This window comes from Oncorhynchus mykiss, chromosome 6 (genome assembly GCF_057628025.1).
Source record: "Oncorhynchus mykiss isolate SJ-2025 chromosome 6, ASM5762802v1, whole genome shotgun sequence".
Classification (NCBI taxonomy): domain Eukaryota; kingdom Metazoa; phylum Chordata; class Actinopteri; order Salmoniformes; family Salmonidae; genus Oncorhynchus; species Oncorhynchus mykiss.
Genome location: NC_143027.1, coordinates 53,866,266 through 53,887,435, shown reverse-complemented (window position 1 = coordinate 53,887,435; position 21,170 = coordinate 53,866,266). Strand labels below are relative to the sequence as shown.

General features: G+C 42.9%; 2 protein-coding genes across 3 annotated transcripts in view; both read left to right on the top strand.

Moving 5' to 3' along the window:
• Positions 1 to 21,170, top strand: part of LOC110526154 (protein arginine N-methyltransferase 3) — a 110,136-nt gene that overhangs the window by 76,957 nt on the left and 12,009 nt on the right. For both annotated transcript variants that reach the window (XM_021606802.3, XM_021606801.3), the window contains exons 14-15: positions 6,188 to 6,238; positions 6,799 to 6,886. In XM_021606802.3, coding sequence (XP_021462477.2) covers positions 6,188 to 6,238; positions 6,799 to 6,886 — 139 coding nt within the window. The remainder of the gene's footprint in view (positions 1 to 6,187; positions 6,239 to 6,798; positions 6,887 to 21,170) is intronic.
• On the top strand, positions 11,396 to 12,293 carry LOC149982923 (uncharacterized). The gene is made up of 2 exons (XM_090239226.1): positions 11,396 to 11,492; positions 11,530 to 12,293. Exons 1-2 carry the CDS (start codon positions 11,396 to 11,398, stop codon positions 12,042 to 12,044), a joined length of 612 nt encoding a protein of 203 aa, XP_090095352.1. The 3' UTR covers positions 12,045 to 12,293.

The window sequence follows — 21,170 nt, the reverse complement described above, 5'->3', positions numbered from 1 at the left end:
CCATCTGGAGGAAACCTGGCACCATCCCTACAGTGAAGCATGGTTGTGGCAGCATCATGCTGTGGGGATGTTTTTCAGCGGCGGGGACTGGGAGACTAGTCAGGATCGAGGGAAAGATGAACAGAGCAGAGAGATCCTTGATGAAAACCTGCTCCAGATCGCTCAGGACCTCAGACTGGGGCGAAGGTTCACCTTCCAACAGGATAATGACCCTAAGCACGCAGCCAAGACGACACATGAGTGGCTACGGGACAAGTTCTTGAGTGGCCCAGCCAGAGTCCGAACTTGAACCCGGTCAAACATCTCTGGAGAGACCTGAAAATAGCTGTGCAGCGACACTCCCCATCAAACCTGACAACGCTTGAGAGTACCTGCAGAGAAGAATGGGAGAAACTTGTATTATCATAACCAAGAAGATTTGAGGCTGTAATCGCTGCCAAATGTCTTTCAACAAAGTACTGAGTAAAGGGCCTGAATACTTATGTAAATGTGATCTTTCAGTTTTGCATTTTTAATACATTTGCAAAAATGTCTATATACCTGTTTTTGCTTTGTCTTTATTGGGTATTATCTGTAGATTGTTGAGGGAAATAAACTTTAATACATTTTTGAAAAAGGCTGTAATGTAACAAATCTGGAAAAAGTAAATGGGTCTGAATACTTTCCGAATGGGCTGTATTTCTGAAGAGTGTTATTCGTAATGATCTGTCAAGAACAAAAATTGGCGATTGGCGTATTTGTTTGGCCACCCTGAACACCCACGTTATACACACCTGTCATTAGAATAATGAAGTACAGTGTTAAATCGTTGAAACAAGTATGGGGAATAACTGAAAGGACAACTGAATAATAACATAACTTAATGTGTATCTTGTTAAAATGGTCCAGTAGAGTAGACATTTTCATTTTGGTTATGCACACATCACTAAATAATTTGACATTGTTGGTCCAAGTATTAATCTAGTACAAACTGCTCATTCTCCTCAATACTCACTTCAGAATGTGTGAGAGCCGCTGGAGTCGCACATTTCCTGCTCTCTACCCAATGTGTGTGTATGTGTGCAGGCACTGCGGCGGAACAGTGGGAGATGGGAGCAGGCCTGAGTAGAGTAGGGAGGTAGGTGCGCTGTGTTCAGCACTACTCACCAAGCAGACTGGGGCCTGGAGAGCGGGGTGGATAGGAGGAGGGGCACATTCACACTAACCCTCCCGTGAGTTAGCTGTGGAGGAAGCCTCCACGCCTGGATAAACCCCATCAAAAGCGTATTAGATCTCCCTCCCTTCCCCCCCTTTCCACTCCCCCCGTCTCCCCCTTTCACACTCCTCCTCCCCCCTGCTGTATAATAGTATCTGGTCGAGCCACGTGGCGTGCCGACACGCGGTCGGGCAAAAGGGGAGTGATGATGAATTGCTCCCTGTTGGTGTTATCCGTGATGATAATTATTAATTTTCTCTCCCTCTTCCCTGGGAACGGGGGTCCGGAATGTGGCGGCATTCCAGAGCGGGCCGCCGGAAAGCCCGCTGTCATCACTTATCCCTGACAGATCCCGGGCCGAAGGCTAAACGCTGATGAAAATAAAAAGCGCTCATTTGATTTGTCCCATTTTCGCAGTTTGTGTGTCGTCCCCCCCCCATAAGTCCTCCTCTCTCATTCAACGTCCCCCTTTCTCACTCCCTCCTGGCCTCTCTCCCACCTTCTCTTTCTGTCTCTCGCCTTCTATTTCTCTCCCTCCCTCTCTCTCTCCCTAACCTATGCAGAGGTGGGTGGGCTGTAGTATTGGTGTGTAGCAGCCTCGTGGGGGTCTTATTTTTGGCTTACCCACCATGGTTAACTAAGCCTGTACTCTGCTTCAGTCTTTGGTGTTTCACGTTACAGTTTTGAAGCTTTGAGCTGATTAAGCTGGAATTAAGCCTATTTATCCCAGCGTTTCCTTTTCACTTTTTCATTCTTCCATTTTACTTTCTGTACGGGACATGCTATTACATTTTTCAGAAATAAAGTATCTGTAAGAGTTTTTAATAGAATTTAAACAGTATCGTATGTTTTTTGTAATCGTATTCCGAGTAAGTAATTATTTTTCAGTCCCTTCCAGAGCTGAAGATCTTTTGATTCCTTCTAGTGTTTTAAACATTTTTTTTTTATATGGATCATAAAGTCAAGATTTTTTTCTATCTTACGGAGCTCCCAGAGCTTCACTGCGACTAACCTGCCTAGTCTAACTCACTTCTCAATTTCAACAGTCCTCTTATTCAGTTGAATGAAGGCCAACCTATGGTCTGGAATGAAGGCAGTCATTGTTAACAAAAATTAGGTTTAGTTTTAGTAGTTTGTGTTGAGCAATTCGTCATTAGTAGTTTTAGACAGTATATTTATCAGGTTTAAGGTTTAGTTGTCTGTATTAAGAGACTGCTGATTTGTTTTGTTCAGGCAGAGTGTATTTGTCAGGATTATGAAAGTTAAACATTCTAGAGACTTGGGTTCAGTGCTGCCAATGCAACCTGTGATCTCACGCTTTATAACGTTGAAACCTCAACTCACCAGACATTTCCAAACAGAACAAAATCTGAGATGTTTGTAAGTTTCATTTCTTTGATTGTTTTAATGGACTTCCTCTCTCTGTCCCATCGAAAAAGTTGAAAACAACGCAGAGGTGACAATCAATCCCGCTTATGAGGCGTTGTCAACGGCGACGAGAGCCGAGGCTGATCCCTACCCCAAATACCAGCGAGAGGTGAATCCGCTCTGCCTGACGAGCAATTAGGCCTAATTTCCCAATTACCTCGCGACTGAGCGTTCCTGTGGCGTTCATTAAAAGCCATAATTGCATTGGGTTGACATGCTCCTTTTTCCCACTTTGGGACGTTTCTCCCAGTCTGGCTCAGTGCTAGTGCTAGGTTCCCGCCCCTGCCTGTCTGAATCAATAAAGGCTGATTGTAGAACGCGGCGTTGAGTGTGTGGAACATGGAGTCGATGACGGCCCAGTGATTATGAAGTATGGACCCCCAGTATGTTTGTGTGTGTCCAACCTCCTTTTCTCGGGACACACATTCACTCTTGCTTTGAAATTCCTGAGCGGGGAGTGTTGAACCACACCTTTAATGCTGATGTGTGGTGTAAATACTAAGCATAATGTCTTGCTCATTTCAAGGATTGCTGTACCCGAGGGATATTTTAGCTTCATGGCCCACCAAGTTCAACCACCACCCTCTCAGAAGTAAGCTATCATGACTCCTTCACTATTTCACACTCACTGTCTCTCTATTTCCCTCTCTCTTTTCCTTCTCTGCCATGCTCTTTTCCTGTCTATATCTCCCTCCCATGGCTCGCTCTTTCTCTCCCCTTGCATTGATTCTGGTCCTCTTTGTCTGCGAGAACCGGCATCCAAATTGTCAGCTGCGGCAGGATTAAAAGCTATTAGTTCTGCATCATTGCCACTACAAGTGCGCTCTAGAGATTGATAGTGACTCTCTTCCTTCAGTTGGGGGAGAAACAAGAGGAAAACTGGCCTGAGGGGGTCGTTTTTACCTCACACATCTAAAGAGAACAGTCACCTCCAGGCCGTGTGTGTGTGTGTGTGTGTGTGTGTGTGTGTGTGTGTGTGTGTGTGTGAGAGAGAGAGAGAGAGATTTCAATTTGTTTAGTTACGTGAATTGTTTTTCACTCAAGTGTTTGTTTATAGCTTAAGGCTCAGTCATGTATTTGAGTCTGAAATGAACACCCACCATGAATTCATAGAAATAGTGTAATTACAAAATGATGATCTATTCACAAATGGCTGTGCAATATGCATCTATACTGTACACACATACCATTCAAGAATACCCACGGCATTACATATACACACAGGCCTACCCTTTAAGAGCAATACAAACAATAAGATATGCACAAACACACACACAAGGGTTTATTTTCATCATGAAATGACTCTTACTTTACAATACACGGGCTGTGTTCGAATTAGACCTAGTAGCCACCACATTAAAAAGCCGACATTGCTTATTTTGTGTAACACACCGGTATTAGCCGGTCAGCAAAATATGCCCAGTATTATCAGGGACAGCCAAAAAGTAATTTATTTATTTTGTGAAGCGACAGGCCTCAGACGAGGTGAGGTGTACCACATGGGACCACCGTGTGTCGACTCAGCCAAATGTAAGGCTCCATGTTGTTTTTAGATGGGAGGTTGCAGAGAGGGGACCCTTGGTTCTATTGAGTTCTGCCCTTCCACAGCGAGCCACGACTGCCCACACAGTAGCTGTGGGAGGATGCCAAAGGTTTAGCACCCACTCAATAAATAATGTAGTTTGGTTTACCTTGGTGTCCATATCCTGTGACGTAGATATACACTGCCGGTCAAACATTTTAGAACACCTACTCATTCAAGAGTTTTTATTTATTTTTACGATTTTCTACATTGTAGAGTAATAGTGAGCACATCAAAACTATGAAATAACACGTATGGAATCAGGTAGTAACCCAAAAAGTGTTAAACAAATCAAAATATATTTGAGATTCTTCAAATAGCCACCCTTTGCCTTGATGACAGCTTTGCACACTCTTGGCATTCTCTCAACCAGCTTCATGCGGTAGTCAACTGGAATGCATTTCAATTAATAGGTGTGCCTTGTTAAAAGTACATTTGTGGAATTTCTTTCCTTAATGTGTTTGAGTTGTGTTGTGACAAGTTAGGGGGGGTATACAGCAAATTGCCTTATTTGGTAAAAGACCAAGTCCATATTATGGCAATTCATGGCACACTTAACCAGCATGGCTACCACAGTGATACTCAATCCCCTCTGGTTTGGGCTTATTTATTTTATTGAACCTTTATTTAACTAGGCAAGTCAGTTAAGGACAAATTATTATTTACAATAACGGCTTAACCCGGACAACGCTGGGCCAATTGTGTGCCACCTTATGGGACTCCCAATCACGGCCGGATTTGATACAGCCTGTATTCGAACCAGCACCTCTTGCACTGAGATTCAGTGCCTTAGAACACTGCGTCACCCGGGAGCCCAAAGTGGGCTTAGTGGGATGATCATTTGTTTTTCAACGGGAAAATGACCCAACACGCCTCCAGGTTGTGTAAGAGTCTTTTCAGCATTTTACCATCAGGCTCTGACCCATGGCCACATTTCCCTGTATTCACAGACCAAGCTTCTCGCGCACTCCGTCGTACACTGTGTCGCTGTGTAACCTTTGTGGGGGGAGGGATTAAGGTCAGGACCTTGTCCACTGTGTAGCTTTTTCCATTTGGGGCCAAAGGAGAGGTTTTGTCCAATGCTGTGCATTATTCTGACTTCCAGGGAAAAGTAAAAGACAGTTTTTTTCTTTCTTTAAATGTAAAGAAATAACAATCAAGAATCAATAAACAAAACAATAATGTTAATAACCGAAATGAAGCTTAAAAAAAATGGTTGTGACCATTTTGGTTTTGACAATTTAGACTTATTTTGGACATTAATGTATCCCCATAGCTAGCATATGGCTAGCTAGCTCTACATTTGGACAGTTTTACATCCTCAATATATATTGTAGTCCCAAAACCATACATAAAGATTTACCAAATTTTTCACTAATTTTCTTTAAAGTGTTGGGAGACAGACATCTCACTATATGGTCATGATGGAAAGGGGTGCATCCCATTTCCTGGTTATAATTGTATCGAAACAAGCATTTCGCTACACCTGCTAAACATGTGTATGTGACCAATAAAAGTTTATTTGATTTGAGGTGTGTGGCTTAAAGCGCATTCATTCTTCAGTCTTTTAATGTGTTTCGATAATAACATCCAAAGTGGGGACAATACTTTCAGAGAAACAAAAAATTAAACAAAAACGACTAACTAGTTCAAGATTTTCTATTGAAATAATAGTGTTATAAAATTACCAAAAAATATTTTTATTTTCAAAAATACATTTTTGACTGTCAATACGAATGGGTATCTGAACAATGATTTTGTAATATCTTAATTTAACAATATGTTTGTTATTGTCTTAAAATTAATTAGAATAAATCATGATCTCAATAAATGTTCTAAGCTTGGAGACATATTTGTTTTCAAACAATTTTAACCACTTCTGTAGAATGACCCACATAGTGTAGTACTTTTGACCAGGGCCCTAAGGCCCCGGTGGTGTTGTCATATCACATTCTAACAACCCTCTCATATTTCATTTCCAGGCCATCGTGGGCTACTTTGACATTTTCTTCGACAGATACTGCGGCAACAAGGTAAGCAGCATGCGGCGTCCCTTCCGTTTTTAACAGCCACCCAATTTACATTCACGATTTGGCGTTCCCCACATCCTTGGGAGGCAATCGACACCGGGGCGCTTCCTGATTGCTGATGTAAGCACCCACCGGAGCTGGCCACTCGGAACAGCCAATGCCAAGCTCCGCGAGGGACGTGCCGACAAGTCTTTTAATTGCACGTCCTATTTTACCTACAATGTGAGCATAATGTGGCGGCAGGGTAGCCTAGTGGTTAGAGCGTTGGACTAGGAACCGGAAGGTTGCAAGTTCAAATCCCCGAGCTGACAAGGTTCAAATCTGTCATTCTGCCCCTGAACAGGCAGTTAACCCACTGTTCCTAGGCCGTCATTGAAAATAAGAATTTGTTCTTAACTGACTTGCCTAGTTAAATAAAGGTAAAATAAAAATGAAGTACATCTAGTCTTTAGAAGACTATGAGTAGAACACAGAAATAGAAGTGTCACAATGGAATGAGTTGTTAATTCATGTTGATTGCTGTTGCCCAAGACTAAATAACATGTTCTGCTTTTGAATCACAGGTGATGTTCTCCACGGGGCCACAGGTCACCAAGACGCATTGGAAGCAGACAGTATTCCTGCTAGAAAATCCCATCCCTGTACAAGCAGGTCAGTTTCCATTACAGCACTGGTTTCTTGAATGTGTGTGCGTGTGGGGATGTACGTGTGTGTGTGTGTGTGCACACGGGCCTGCATGTTTGTGCCTGTATGGACATGTCTCTCTATGTCTATTGTGGTGCACTGCATCTTCAATCCCAGCTGTCACCTGTGATGTTATTTTTTTACACGCCGATCTTCCTCGAACATCATACTGAGAGCCAGGTAATCTGTCAGTGGTGCTGATGTAGTCAGGGTGTGCAACGCTAGTTATCTGTCACCTATAGAGAGACAGAGTGAGATCAAAACTAATCAGTCAGTCATCAAAAACACAATGTAAAACTTTATCTTATAGCTGTCATGACTGTCCACGAGAATCCAAATAGATCAGGTTTCCAATAAATAACTTCAATCAGACCCCCTCTCACCCTAGAGGGGGGAAGGAAAGAACTAGGGGGGGTTATCAACTCTAGCCCTGTTGTAAATCAAGGGAGAAGATTCAGGTCTGAACTCTCAAGATTCAGCAAAGGAATGTAATTTGATTCAACAGACATTTTCCCACTAAAACTCTAACACTTTCAAAAGCGAATACTGGAACAATATTTCTAACGTAGAACATGGGGAAGGTGCGAGGCGACTGTCATTTTTCATTATTTTGTGATGTCATTGAAAATGTTAAAATGGAAATACTGTAACTTGAAAGTATACCCACTACATGTATGAGGTTTTCATACTCTGCGTTGTGGATGTAATATGACCGATGATGAAAGTGTTTTTGTTAAGAGAGAGATGTGATTTGAGAAGCAATAAGAGATCATTGTTTTATAATTTTGCACAGTGAGTAGCTACCGCCCGGAGTAAGGTCAGGGAGTGTGCCAGCCTGCCGGAACTGCCCCTTTTTAAGCAAACTGTATAAATGATGGGTTACGGAAAAAAACACATCACACCAGAAAGACGTGAAGCTGCTGCTTCACCTTTAAAGTGTTTTGAACTTTGAATCTCAACACGAGGTGGAGACGAAAAATTCACCTCCCGGACAATCACTCATAAGGCTGATTAGCTGTCCTAAGTAAAGTATCTTCAAAAGTGGATTTAAGTAGGACCATTCTGTTACTCTGCTCAAACCATCGTATTATGCTACTCTCATCACACCATTGGGGAAGCATCGACACGGCTGGCTAGCCTATCTTCAAAGAAGCATCTTCAAGAGCGAAAGTAAGGAAAACCCAACTCTGTAGTTCTGTTCAGGACAACACAACAATTCACCGGATACCGGACAACTACAAAGGAAGACAACAGTAGAAGACTTGTTGGAACCATTTTGGACAATCAGAGCCTTGCCGCGAAAAGCGAAAAGGCCCACCCCCTTCCCAAGGCTGCCCTGTCCACCAAGAGATCCCCGGAAAACCCAGGCATTTCACGTAAATACATTAATGATTTCTTACTCAAAGTGGGCGGCGGTTTGTGTGCAAAGTATATGGTTACTGTAAGTGAGAGTAGTTTCTGAATACCAATGTTTAGTGTCTCTGTCCCTCTCTCTTTCTACCTCCATCTCTTCTTTAACAAGCAGCCATGTTGTTGTCATTCCGCTAGGGACCTGTTTTCAGCGTATTAAGTCTCCAGTCAATAACCAATGCAAAGTGTGTATGTTTATCCCGTGTTCCCAGTTAATTAGCTAGTAAATAAATAATTAAACCAATTTGTGTAGTACTGAATCGTAAGTAAGGGATGGGTATTTGCAGATGCAAGGAGGTTACGACTGTTCAGAATGATTATATTATACAAGGTTATGATTAATAAGTTGACTGTTTATAGATGCGATAGGTAAAATAGCTTTTTGAGTTTCGACCTGGAGATGGTAACTCTTTAAAGAACCGCTCTCGTGGTGCCCCAGATCCTAGTGAGTGAATTGTTACATGATTAATTTAATCGGGTAACAATTAAACATAGTTAGTTAATTAGATAAATAAGTCTTCAGATGAATGTTAAAGTTAAGTCACTACATAGCTTACCTCAAGCAAGCACGTACTGAACAGAACATATAAAGCAAAACAATTTATAACTAAGCCAATTAAAATATAATTTTATTAAGTGATGCTGTTACTGATGTGATATGTATGAAGCTGTGTGTATGCAGTGAATGTAAGTGTATGATGTGAATTATGGTGTGTGTGTGTGTGTGTGTGCACGTGTGTGTACAGTGCTTTGAGAACGTGCGTTTGTGTATGTATAGTACTATACTTTGTGAACGATGGTGTGTGTGTGTTGTATGTGATGGCCTGTGTGCGTTATCGTAATGGGAATCAGGGATGTGTCCAGTGATGAGACCGTAGCGCCGTGCTGTCCAGTCTTCCCCCCACTATCATCAGATAGGAGGCAAGTGTAATGAATGGCCTGTATGGGGACTGGACATCCACTGTCCCCAAGTAAAGCACCACTCAGCACCTGGCCAGATCCACAGCCACGATGACTGTTATCCCACTGACGCTCCCATAACATTAACGCAACGTTCACATTGTGTCCGTCAGTTAAGTGCCTGCTTTTGAGTGCAACACTGCAGTGTTGAATTTTGTTATGACAGTGCGAAGCAGCAGTGTGTCCGTTAGCCAGTATAAAAGCAAACACATTAAAACATTGCCAGAAATGGGCAAATGTGTTGAAACACTTTAGTGTTAAAATGTGTTATGATACTGCAGTGTGTTAAAATGTGTTGAGACATTAGCGTTAAAATGTGATCTCTCAAGGCCAATTCCCATGATTGTAAATGGTTAAGACACTGCATGGTGTTTAAATGTATTGAGTAGGGATGGGTACCGAAACCCGGTATTAAAGCTCCCCGGGGCTAAATTATGAAAGGCCGTAGTATTGATAAGCTCCGACGTTATCGGGTCTGCATTCAGTATTGGAGAAATTAAGAAAATACATTTCCTATTTATTATTGCTATATAAACATTATCTTGCACATTTTATCTCACCAACCGTTTCTAATTTGCAATAAGATTAAGACATTTGTTTATGATGCATTTTCGCTATTCCCAATCCAGAAGAGTAACTCTCACGCGCGGAGCCTGTCTCTCACGCGCTACAGCGCACACACACACAAGAAAGACCCTGCTCTTAATTAGTGCCGATGGCGGAGAGAACTAAACGTTCAAAAGTGTGGTTGCACTTCACCGGAGTCGATGCTGTCAATTGCAACAAGACTTTTGCTTGTAAGGGCGAAAACACGAGCAATCTGTCCAAACATCAATTGAAAGTGATCATGTACAGGCAGAGGAATGCACAGTTTTCGACTGCCAGGCACGTAGTTCATCTCTCGTTGGCCGATCTACGTTAGGTATGTATGCTAGCTGCCTGGAGCCCACACATGGAGTTAACTAAATTACGAGAACATGGATTCATGATCAAAAGTAGCTACGGGTGCGTTCATAAATTCAATCACCCATTTAAAGATTTTCCTACTTTTTTGTTAAAGTTGCAGCTACAGTGAACCAACCCACTCCTCCCTCTAATGCCGCTGGTCCAGGCCAAAGACCAGCCCAAAGCCCCTTCACGCTGGCAGCTAGTGGGAGGATGACTAAGGAGAGGGTGAATGAGTGCCACCTAGTGAAAGGCCTACACCCCTTTGCAACAGTGGAGTCCAAGGGCTTTAGGTAATAGTCTGTTGAGTTGTATTAATTTTTAGGATATAGTAGTATAAAAGGGTTGTATGTTAGTCCCATCACTCCACAATACAATACACAATAATTCAACACATGGAATATCTTGTTTAACTGTAGGGGGATGAGCAAGGCAACCCCAAATATACCCCTCCCCCCAGGAGTTACCTCAGTGACACATTAATTCCTACCTGGTATGGTGTAGAAAAAGCAAATGTGATCACTGAGCTGAAGGACGTGCCAAAGTTAGCCATCACATCAGACAGGTGGACCAGCCTCTGTCAGGACCACTGACAGTACACTGTTACAGTGTACTACACAAGCCAGGGCAGTGTAAAACAGAATGTCCTCCACACCAGGGCAGTGTACAAATCGCAAACTGCCGAAGTAGTGGCAGAGGAGATCTCAGACATTCTGGAAGAGTTTGAGATAGAGCCGAGCAAGATTGTACCTGTGACTGTTGATAATGCTGGCGATATGGATGTTGCCATATGCTTTGCGCACACATTGAATCTGGCAGCGCAGAAAATCTACAAAACTACTTCCATTGATTAATGGGCAGCCCTAATCAGAGCAGTGGTCGTATTTTTCAAGAGATCCTCGATATCCAAAACAGTCTTGAAGGAAAAGCAGCAGCTCTTTGGTAAGAAGCCAGTTCATTCTATTAAAAGTATTACTTAGAAATTCCCACATTTAACAATTTCATTCAATATTCAAGTGTGTGGTAATTCATTGTGTGTTGTTTTTTGTTGTGGTTTCAGGCCTTCCGCAACACTCAGTCATCCTTGATGTCAAGACCAGATTCATGGAGGAGTATCCAGCGATCCAAGCAGCAGCCTTGGACCCATGACTGCGAAAAGCAATGACCAAGGACTACCTGGACCGTCTGAAGGACGAGGACTTCCATAAGGCTGAGGAGTTTGTCCAGCTCATGAGAATCCTCTACACATCCACACTGCGTGTGTGTCATGTGAAAAGAATGCCACCTGTGGACAGATCATACCCATCCTCCAAAAAGCACTTCACTGAAGCACGAAGATACAACGTTTGTGGCAACCATCAAAGAGAAGGTGTGGGAGAACCTCTACGAGCGCTATCAGGATGAGAACATTCAAGCCTTCCTGCATGAGGCCACAGCAATGGACCCCAGATTTAAAGTGAGGCCGGTGAGTGACGCCACCGGGGACAGGCTGAGGAAGGCAACTGATGAGGCCAATGTGACAGGAGCAACACCAGGGCTGTCAGAGGAGCCGGAGCAGACAGACACAGAGCACCTGCAACAGGAGGAGGAGTCTGAAGGAGAGGAAACGGAGGAGACAGTCCCCATGGCTGAAGATCCTGTGATGTGGTGGTGGGAGAAGAGAGCTACTCTGCCCCTCCTCACAAACATTGCAACAAGCTACCTCTGTGCTCAAGCCTCCTCCAACCCTAGCGAGAGGGTATTTTCGACTGAGGGAACACAATCAGCCAGGAGAGGTCCCGACTTCTGCCAAAGAAGGCAAATATGTTGATATTTCTCCAGAAGAACTGCTAAGAACTTTTGCAGCCTTACCTGCATGCCCCACCCGTGTTGATCTATACCACTGTCTTTTCTTTTGCAGGAAAATATTGATAATTTAATTTGTTTTACATTTCCATCATCACAACATTACAGTCTATAATAGTGATTTGTTCAAAACATTGCTGTTTCTTTTGCTGTAAATTATTGTTTATTTTATTTATTTTACATTTCATAAAATAAAGCAATGTTAATTCTGTTCTTAATTTGTTTGGGGGGTTTTTTTTGTAAAAAAAAAATAACAAAAATAACCGATAAGAATACGGTTAAAGTACCGGATCGATATGCAGTATCGGTAAGAGTGGTAATACCATTCAAATTTTACCTATACCCATCCCTAGTTTTGAGACACCTCAGTGTTAAAACGGGTTAAGACCCTGCAGTGTTGAAGTGGGTTAAAACGCTGCAGAGTGTATAGAAAGGTCGCCTAGCATCTGCTGACAGTCTGGCCCAACTCATAACAGCAGCCTCTGCCATATGCACACTGTGGGTGTGTGAGTGAGTGAGAAAGAGATTTGCAGTGACTGTTCTATTTTTTCTAAATGTATTCTTATTGAAGAGTAAACCAGTTTGGTAAAATCTACAGTGCTCCGGTAGTGCTTCTCTATCCATCAACGCTCTGGATACACACACACGCCCTGCTGGCCTCATGCATGCACATTTCATTCTTCAAACAAGCAGACACCCACAAATGCCCTCCAGCCCTTAGGTAAATTAGCTCAATGCTCTCTGTATTTGGCGCTAGCTGACTCACCCACTCTCCTTAGGCATCAGTTAACAGAGTGATGAGATCCCCAAGTTAGGCTGTGAACACTCACGACTGCTGGAATACCCCCCACTCCCCCACACACACACACACAAACTAACATGTGCACACACATAGCTCACTATTATCACAATACTCACTACTGCTGAAATGGGCTACACACTCACACACCTGCCTCTGTCATTACTCACAACTGGTGGAAGGAGCACTGCCCTGCATACTAAACACACTCAAAACAGACCAACTCACCTGGAAATATTCACATCAAAGGTTCACATCAATGTTGGTGGGATTATCTCTCTTTCTCTCTCTACATACAGCATTCCATTGTGAGATACAGTTTTTGATCACCGATCGATAGGCCTAGTGCGCGGTTCTGACTCTGTCTGCCTGGTGGCCAACCTGCCTATACTGTGCCCCTCCCTGCTCTCCCTCCATCGCTAGCTCGCTATGAAAGATGCAAGTGTTCGTGTTCTCAGAAGTATGGCCTCTAATCAGTCTCCTCCATTACAAAAACACAGAATCTTCCTAGTGAAATCTAATCTTGACGTGCAAGAAGTCGAGGGATCAATTGTGCAAGGATGTCGACTCTCCTTGAGGCCGACTCATCTTTGTTAACAGTTTGAAAAATGGCAGGGAAAGGCAAGCGACAATATGAAGGAAGTGCTGTATGGCAATACTTTGAGAAATTAAATGGGGTGGAATTGAGGTACAGTAATGGTAGTACAGGAGCGATGCTTAACCTTCTGGAAGGGACGCACCATGACACTCAAACCATTTCCTGCAGCAGGGCAGCTACATTGTGAGTCACATGGAATTTTATACATTTTTCTTATTGTTTTAACGTTAACATTTATTTTCCATTTCTCACATCCCTAAAATAAAAAAAAGTGTATCCCACAAAAATCAACACCCAATATTCAATACAAAATACAATTTGTAGAGTCTATAAAGACTGGAAAGGGCAAAGGTTCTGACCTCGTAGAAAGAGAGATGGCCTTCGTCTCAAGTGGCATCCTATTCCCCTATACAGAGCATTCGGAAAAGTTTTCAGGCCCCTTTACTTTTTCCACATTATGTTATGTTCCAACCTTATTCTAATTATTCTTATTCTTGTTTTTTTGCCCTCATCAATCTACACACAATACCCCATAATGACAAAGCAAAAACAGTTTTTGTTGCTCATTTATAAAACAAAATTAAAATATTACATTTACATAAGTATTCAGAACCTTTACTCAGTAATTTTTTTGAAGCACCTGTGATTACAGCCTCGAGTCTTATTGGGTTATGATGCTGCAAGCTTGGCAGACCTGTATTTGGGGAGTTTCTCCCATTCTTCCCTGCAGATCCTCTCAAGCGGATGGAAGGTGAACCTTCACCTCAGTATGAGGTGCTGAGCGCTCTGGAGCAGATTTTCATCAAGGATCTCTCTGTACTTTGCTTTGTTCATCTTTCCCTCGATCCTTCAGTCTCTCAGCTGAAAAACATCCCCACAGCATGATGCTGCCACCACCATGCTTTACTGTAGGGATGGTGCTTGGTTTCCTCCAGATGCGACGCTTGGCATTCAGGCCAAAAAGTTTAATCTTGGTTTCATCAAACCCTTGATAATCTTGTTTCTCATGGTCTGAGAGTCCTTTCGGTGCCTTTTGGCAAACTTGTCCCTTTTACTGAGGAGTGGCTTCCGTCTGGCCACTCTACCATAAAATCCTGATTGGTGCAGTGTTGCAGAGATGGTTGTCCTTCTGGAAGGTTCTCCCATCTCCACAGAGGAATTCTGGAGCTTTGTGGGGTGTCCATCGGGTTCTTGGTCACCTCCCTGACCAAGGCCCTTTTCACCCGATTGCTCAGTTTGGCCCGGGGGCGGCCAGCTCTAGGAAGAGTCTAAAGTCTTAAGAATGATGGAGGCCACTGTGTTCTTGGGGACCTTCGATGCTGCAGACATTTTTTGATACCCTTCCCCAGAGCTGTGCCTCGACACAATCATGTCTCGGAGCTCTACTGAATTCCTTTGACCTCATGGCCTGGTTTTTGCTCTGACATGCGTTGTCAACAGTTGGACCTTATAGACAGGTGTGTGCCTTTCCAAATCATGTCCAATCAATTGAATTTATCACAGTTGGACTCCAATCAAGTTGTAGAAACATTTCAAGGATGATCAATGGAAACAGGATGCACCTGAGCTCAATTTGGAGCGTCATAGCAAAGGTTCTGAGCGTCATAGCAAAGGGTCTATTTATTTTACAGAGTGCTGTCAAAGAGACACACCTGATTTAAAACAACAAGGGTTGAGAAACACAACCTGACTTGCAGCAACGCCAATGTCTCTCCGCTCTGTGCATCCGGTGATACATCTGTGGTGAGACTGAAGCATATGAGATGTGTTTGTATGAGTGCAGTAATTAACCACAGGAGGCTGAGTCAACACACACACACACGCAAAGAGATGTTGGTGTTTCGAGAGAGAAAAACAGCACGCAGTGGGCCGGAACAAAACATCGCTGAGAACTACTCGGAGCTGGCAGGTTAATAAATTAAACGCAGCATCATTTGTCATGCTCCTCTGTTCTGTATGACTAGGAAATGGATGAGGTGGGATTTTCATAGGGTTAGGGATTTTTTTTATATCATTTTTTCAGCTGCCTACTTTGGTTGTTTGTTCAAGAACCAAGGTCATACTTTGTGCGAGGATGTACCATGATCTTATAGATGAAACCACGGCCTGGTTATCTGTTTCTTGGATCAACCAGAGGACCTGAAACTTGGGGGGGGAGTTTGCTGCAGATTTCGATAGGCCGGCGAGTCACTTTCCTCCATCCCTTTTAACTCTAGTGTCCTCGCTGTGCCCTTTGTCCTGCCATAACTCTTCTGTCTTCTTCTTGTGCCTCTTACTGATGGAATTCTCTTTCACTTTCCCTCCAACTCTCACTTCCCCCCCCCCCCCTGTGTTTTAGTGCTGAAGGTCCTTGAGGAGCTGAGCTGCATCAGGCAGACAGCAGGGTGTAATTCCCCAGGCCTGCTTTATGTACTGCTCAGACAGGTGCTCATGGTATACGACCCCCCCTGACACTGCCTGACTACACCTCCTCTACCTATCCACCTCTTCTTAGACAGAAAGAGAGGAGGGTGAGAGAGAGTTTTATGTAGAAAGGGGGAGATAGGGAGACTAGGTTGAAATGCTGCTGCTGTGCACATCACTGCAGTGCTGGGGGGATAGATGGAAGTTGTTCTGCCTTGGGAGAAGTTGGAAAGGGAGGTGTGTGCATGCGTGCTTGATTTTAATTTTTTTAATGAACAGCTTAAAAGCGCACATGATGACGCATTAAAACATTAAACAACCATTTTTCAGTGTGGTCCTCAAAAACATACAATGTTTTGTGCGCGTGCAACATTTGCTACTTCTAATCGATGTCTGCAAAAAAAGTATGTGTATAGGTCTATGGCAGAAGTGTCAAGTTAAGTGTTACCTTGTCTTGTTCTTACCTTTGCCATGTGAGGTCAGTTTGACCTGCTGGGCAAGAGAGACCGTGACCACCCTCTGTTTGGAGAAATCTGAGCAGGAGGAGGGCGAGAGATGAACAGAGATGATAAACATCTACATTTTCTGAAGATAATACTTTGAGCACACACTAGATCTGATTGTAGGTATACAAACAACTCCAACCAGTTAATGCTGAAAAAGGAAGCATTTAACCAATTCACCAAAATATCATGATCCTTAATTTTTTTATTTTACATTGGAGGATGGGCCCTGGTCAAATGTAGTGCATTTGATAGGGAATAGTGTCCCATTTGGGGCACAGTCCCGGTTTGGAGAGCACCAGTGAGTGTAATGGACTAAGATGGCGCATTTCTGTGGCTGTGTGTGGTTAACGTTATTGGCATGTTGATGATCGAGGTCTCTGTGAAAGGACCAGCTCTATTTCTCTTTTGATTTCAACACATGATCAATTCTCCCTCAGTTTCTGGCTACTTCACTAGATTGCTAGAGGCAATCTAGGGCCTTCTCGAGTCCTGAGGTTAACGCCGCGGAGAAAATACAGTGGTGTATAATGTCTCACTAATCAAATGAACAGTACCGCAACATTGAGGTTTGGGACTTGTCAATTCTTCCGTACTTTCAAGAAAGTGTATGTGTTTGTGAACATTTGTTTTAGTGTTAATGATCAGAATGTGTTTCTCAATCCAGTCCTCAGGGACAACCAGCCATTTCACATAGCCTATTGATCTATTCTACTAGCACACCTGGGTTGTGTTCAATAGGCACCATACGGAAGAAAACATACTGAAACAGGGATGGACTACCTGAAGAAGTGCTCATTCCCCTTTCTGTTGCGTACCCTAATAAGCACGACTCTGCACAACGAACTGTTTCTGTTGTATGAGCATTTGTAGCATTTCTGTGTGTGTGTTTCTCGGCAGAAAAGTAGAATCTTCCTCCCAGTTTCCCGCCAAGTTTGTTTTCTTTTATTCAATCATTTAATCCCAGACTCGTTTTAGTTACCCTGCAGAGGTTGCATTTTGTCAGAGGACTATCGCAGTCAAGCAATTACTCTTTTGGCCTTTTTTAAACCCTGTATTCCAAGCTATGGGATGCGTCCCAAATGGCACCCTGTTCTCTATATCCCTCAAACTCAACTCTCGACCTCGAAGCCAGTTCCACTGCGTTTTTTTTATTGTTCCCCTCTAATCAGGGATTGATTTAGACAGTGGGTGCAATTAATTATCAGGTAGAACAGAAAACCAGCAGGCTCCGGACCTCGTAGAATAAGAATTGAATACCCCTTGCCCTATATAGTGCACTATTTTTGACCAAAACCCTATGGGCCCTGGTCAAAAGTGGTGCACTAAAAAGGGAATAGGGTGCCATTTGGGACACAGGCTTAGACTTACTGTAGCATACCCCTGCATAGCCTGCCTTCCCATTCTGGCTCCCCTCAAGTGTTGCGCAAGGCTAGGTTCCATTTCAGCCCCTTTTCCCAGCCCCACAAAATCGAACCCTGGGGTACCCCTTTAAGTTTTTCAAGAAATTCAGATTTAACCCCGTCTTCTGAAACCACAAACAGGCATCAGTGCCAAGACCTAACACAGACAACTTACTTAATAAGATAGAATGATCGTCTGTATCAAAAGCATTTGACAAATCTATAAATAGGGCAGCACAATTCATCTTAGCATACAAAGCGTTGACAATATAATTTACAACTGATGTGGTTGCAGTAATAGTACTGGTCATAACCCTGATTGATGTACATTCCAAATACAGATAAAAAAATCTACGAAGTTGCACATTCACCAACGATTCAAGAAAGCATTGATATGGGACGATAGTTGTCAAGATCACAACAATCAACCTCCCTTATGTAGTGGCAGCACATACGCTGGTTTCCACACTTTAGGAATATGTCCTGATAACAATGTTAAATTCTGGGTTATTTATTGAACCAACATTTGACGGATGCTGCAGACTTGAGCAGGCCTGGTAGAACTTGGAAAGGTTGAACACCAGGCGGGCTGCGGCATTCTGGATACGTTGGAGGGGTTTGATGGCACAAGCGGTGAGCCCAGCCAACAGCAAGTTGCATTAGTCTAGACAGTAAAATAAACGCCAAACTGCTCATTTTTGTTTTCTTTTTCAAAATATATTTTCTACGGTGTGCCCTGGATAGGACCCAGCTCATTGGGTTTGTGACAGAGAAGAGGGGAAATATAATGATTTTCACGTAGACGAGGAATAGATTCACATTCACTTTGGGTGTGTCCCAAAAGGCACCCTATTCCCTATATAGTGCTTCTGACCAGGACACATAGGGCCCTAGTCAAAAGTAGTACACTATTTAGGGAATAGGGTGCCATTTGGGACGCCACCACTGACTGAGGAATCAGCATTGTCTTCTGACAGCCCTCATCTGCATGGTTGTCTTTAATTAAAAGTGCCTGCCTAGGCGATTTATTTGCTATAGCCGATTTATTTGCTAAATATCCTGTTCCTACAGCCCGCACCCAGCACAGTGTACCTGTGTGGAGGGGGTGATGGATAGGTTTTGGAGCCCCCCCAAAAAGAGTCCACACACTTAATTTGGCCCCTGAGTCATGAGTCTGAGTCGGGAGTCTCCGGACCTCGTAGAATAAGAATTGAATACCCCTTGCCCTATATAGTGCACTATTTTTGACCAAAACCCTATGGGCCCTGGTCAAAAGTGGTGCACTAAAAAGGGAATAGGGTGCCATTTGGGACACAGGCTTAGACTTACTGTAGCATACCCCTGCATAGCCTGCCTTCCCATTCTGGCTCCCCTCAAGTGTTGCGCAAGGCTAGGTTCCATTTCAGCCCCTTTTCCCAGCCCTTTGTCATTCATCTGAAAGAAATGGGTCGTGTTCAGTATCTGCACATTTTTGTCAGGTTGATGTTTGTCATGAATCTCGCCCTGGCAGCAGAACTGAATGATTTCCGCTAGATAGGCCAGCTGCAAAGTCAAAATTGTCTTTCGTAAAAATTCATGAAAACCAAAAATGTGCTGTGGGATTATTTAAGATACTCTTTGAAGAGGTAGGGTTTCAGATGGTATTGGAAGATGGCCAGGGGATCTGCTATCCTAGCTTCAGGGAGAAGCTTGTTCCAACATTGGGGTGCCTAACAGAGAAGAGCTTTTGCTGGGCTGAGCGGGAGCTGCCTTCCCGTAGAGGTGGGAGTGCCAAGAGTCCAGAGGTGGCAGAATGGAGTACTTGGTTGGGGTGTAGGGTTTGAGCATAGCCTGACGGTACGGAGGGGCAGTTCCTCCTGCTGCTCCGTAGGCAAGTGCAATGGTCTTGTAGTGGATGCGAGCTTCGACTGGAAGCCAGTGGAGTGTGCATAGGGGCAATGTGGCATTTATTTATTAACCTTTATTTAAACAGGGAGTCACATTGAGATGAAACAATTTTTACAAGAGAGCCGTGTATACATTAACAAGTAAAACCCAATACATAAATATAACAGCCCAATAAAACACATAAAGCACTACATGAAAAATATTTAAGAAAATAAATCGCATTCTATAACGTAAGTCTCCAATCAATCATTTAAAATGCCTGGAAGGAATTATGTGTATTGTTCCACACATAAAACTAAAAGCAGATTTTCCCAGTTCTGTGGAGACCAAAGGGATCTCCAGAGTTATCTATCCCTAAGAACAGGTTTGGTACAAATTAAGTAATGTACAGAGGAAGTTTCTACAAGACTGCTTTGTAAATAAATAAAAGAGAATGCAGCTCTTCTTACAGACAGAGAGGCCCATCCCACATAAAGAATGCAATGATGAGTCCTTAAACTGTCCCCAGTGATAAAATGGATTGCTGAATGGAATACTGAGTCCAATGGTTTCATAACAGAGGATGATGCCGCGTGCATATAAATCATCTCGATTGCAAGGAGAAACTTTTTTTTTTCAGAACTGAGGCAGGATTTATTTTTATATAAAAAACAAACATAGATCTCAGCTTCTTTGTCAAGTTTTCAATGTGTGTTTCAAAAGACCACTTGTCATCAATCCACATACCCAAGTACTTATAGTGAGAAACTTGCTCCATTTGGAGTGCAAGTCCTCAGGTTCAACATTACGAGACTTAGAGAAGAGAATAAACATGGTTTTATTTGCATTTAACACTAATTTACGATCAGTAAGTGATTTTTGGATGAGTCAAAATCATGCTGAAGATCACGAATGGCCTGCTGCACTGAAGAGGCACAGGAATAAATAACTGTCTTATTTATAGAGGTGGATGTTACAGATGTTTTACAGTATTTCCAATGTCATTTATATACAACGTGAACAACAATGGCCACAAAATCGAACCCTGGGGTACCCCTTTAAGTTTTTCAAGAAATTCAGATTTAACCCCGTCTTCTGAAACCACAAACAGGCATCAGTGCCAAGACCTAACACAGACAACTTACTTAATAAGATAGAATGATCGTCTGTATCAAAAGCATTTGACAAATCTATAAATAGGGCAGCACAATTCATCTTAGCATACAAAGCGTTGACAATATAATTTACAACTGATGTGGTTGCAGTAATAGTACTGGTCATAACCCTGATTGATGTACATTCCAAATACAGATAAAAAAATCTACGAAGTTGCACATTCACCAACGATTCAAGAAAGCATTGATATGGGACGATAGTTGTCAAGATCACAACAATCAACCTCCCTTATGTAGTGGCAGCACATACGCTGGTTTCCACACTTTAGGAATATGTCCTGATAACAATGTTAAATTCTGGGTTATTTATTGAACCAACATTTGACGGATGCTGCAGACTTGAG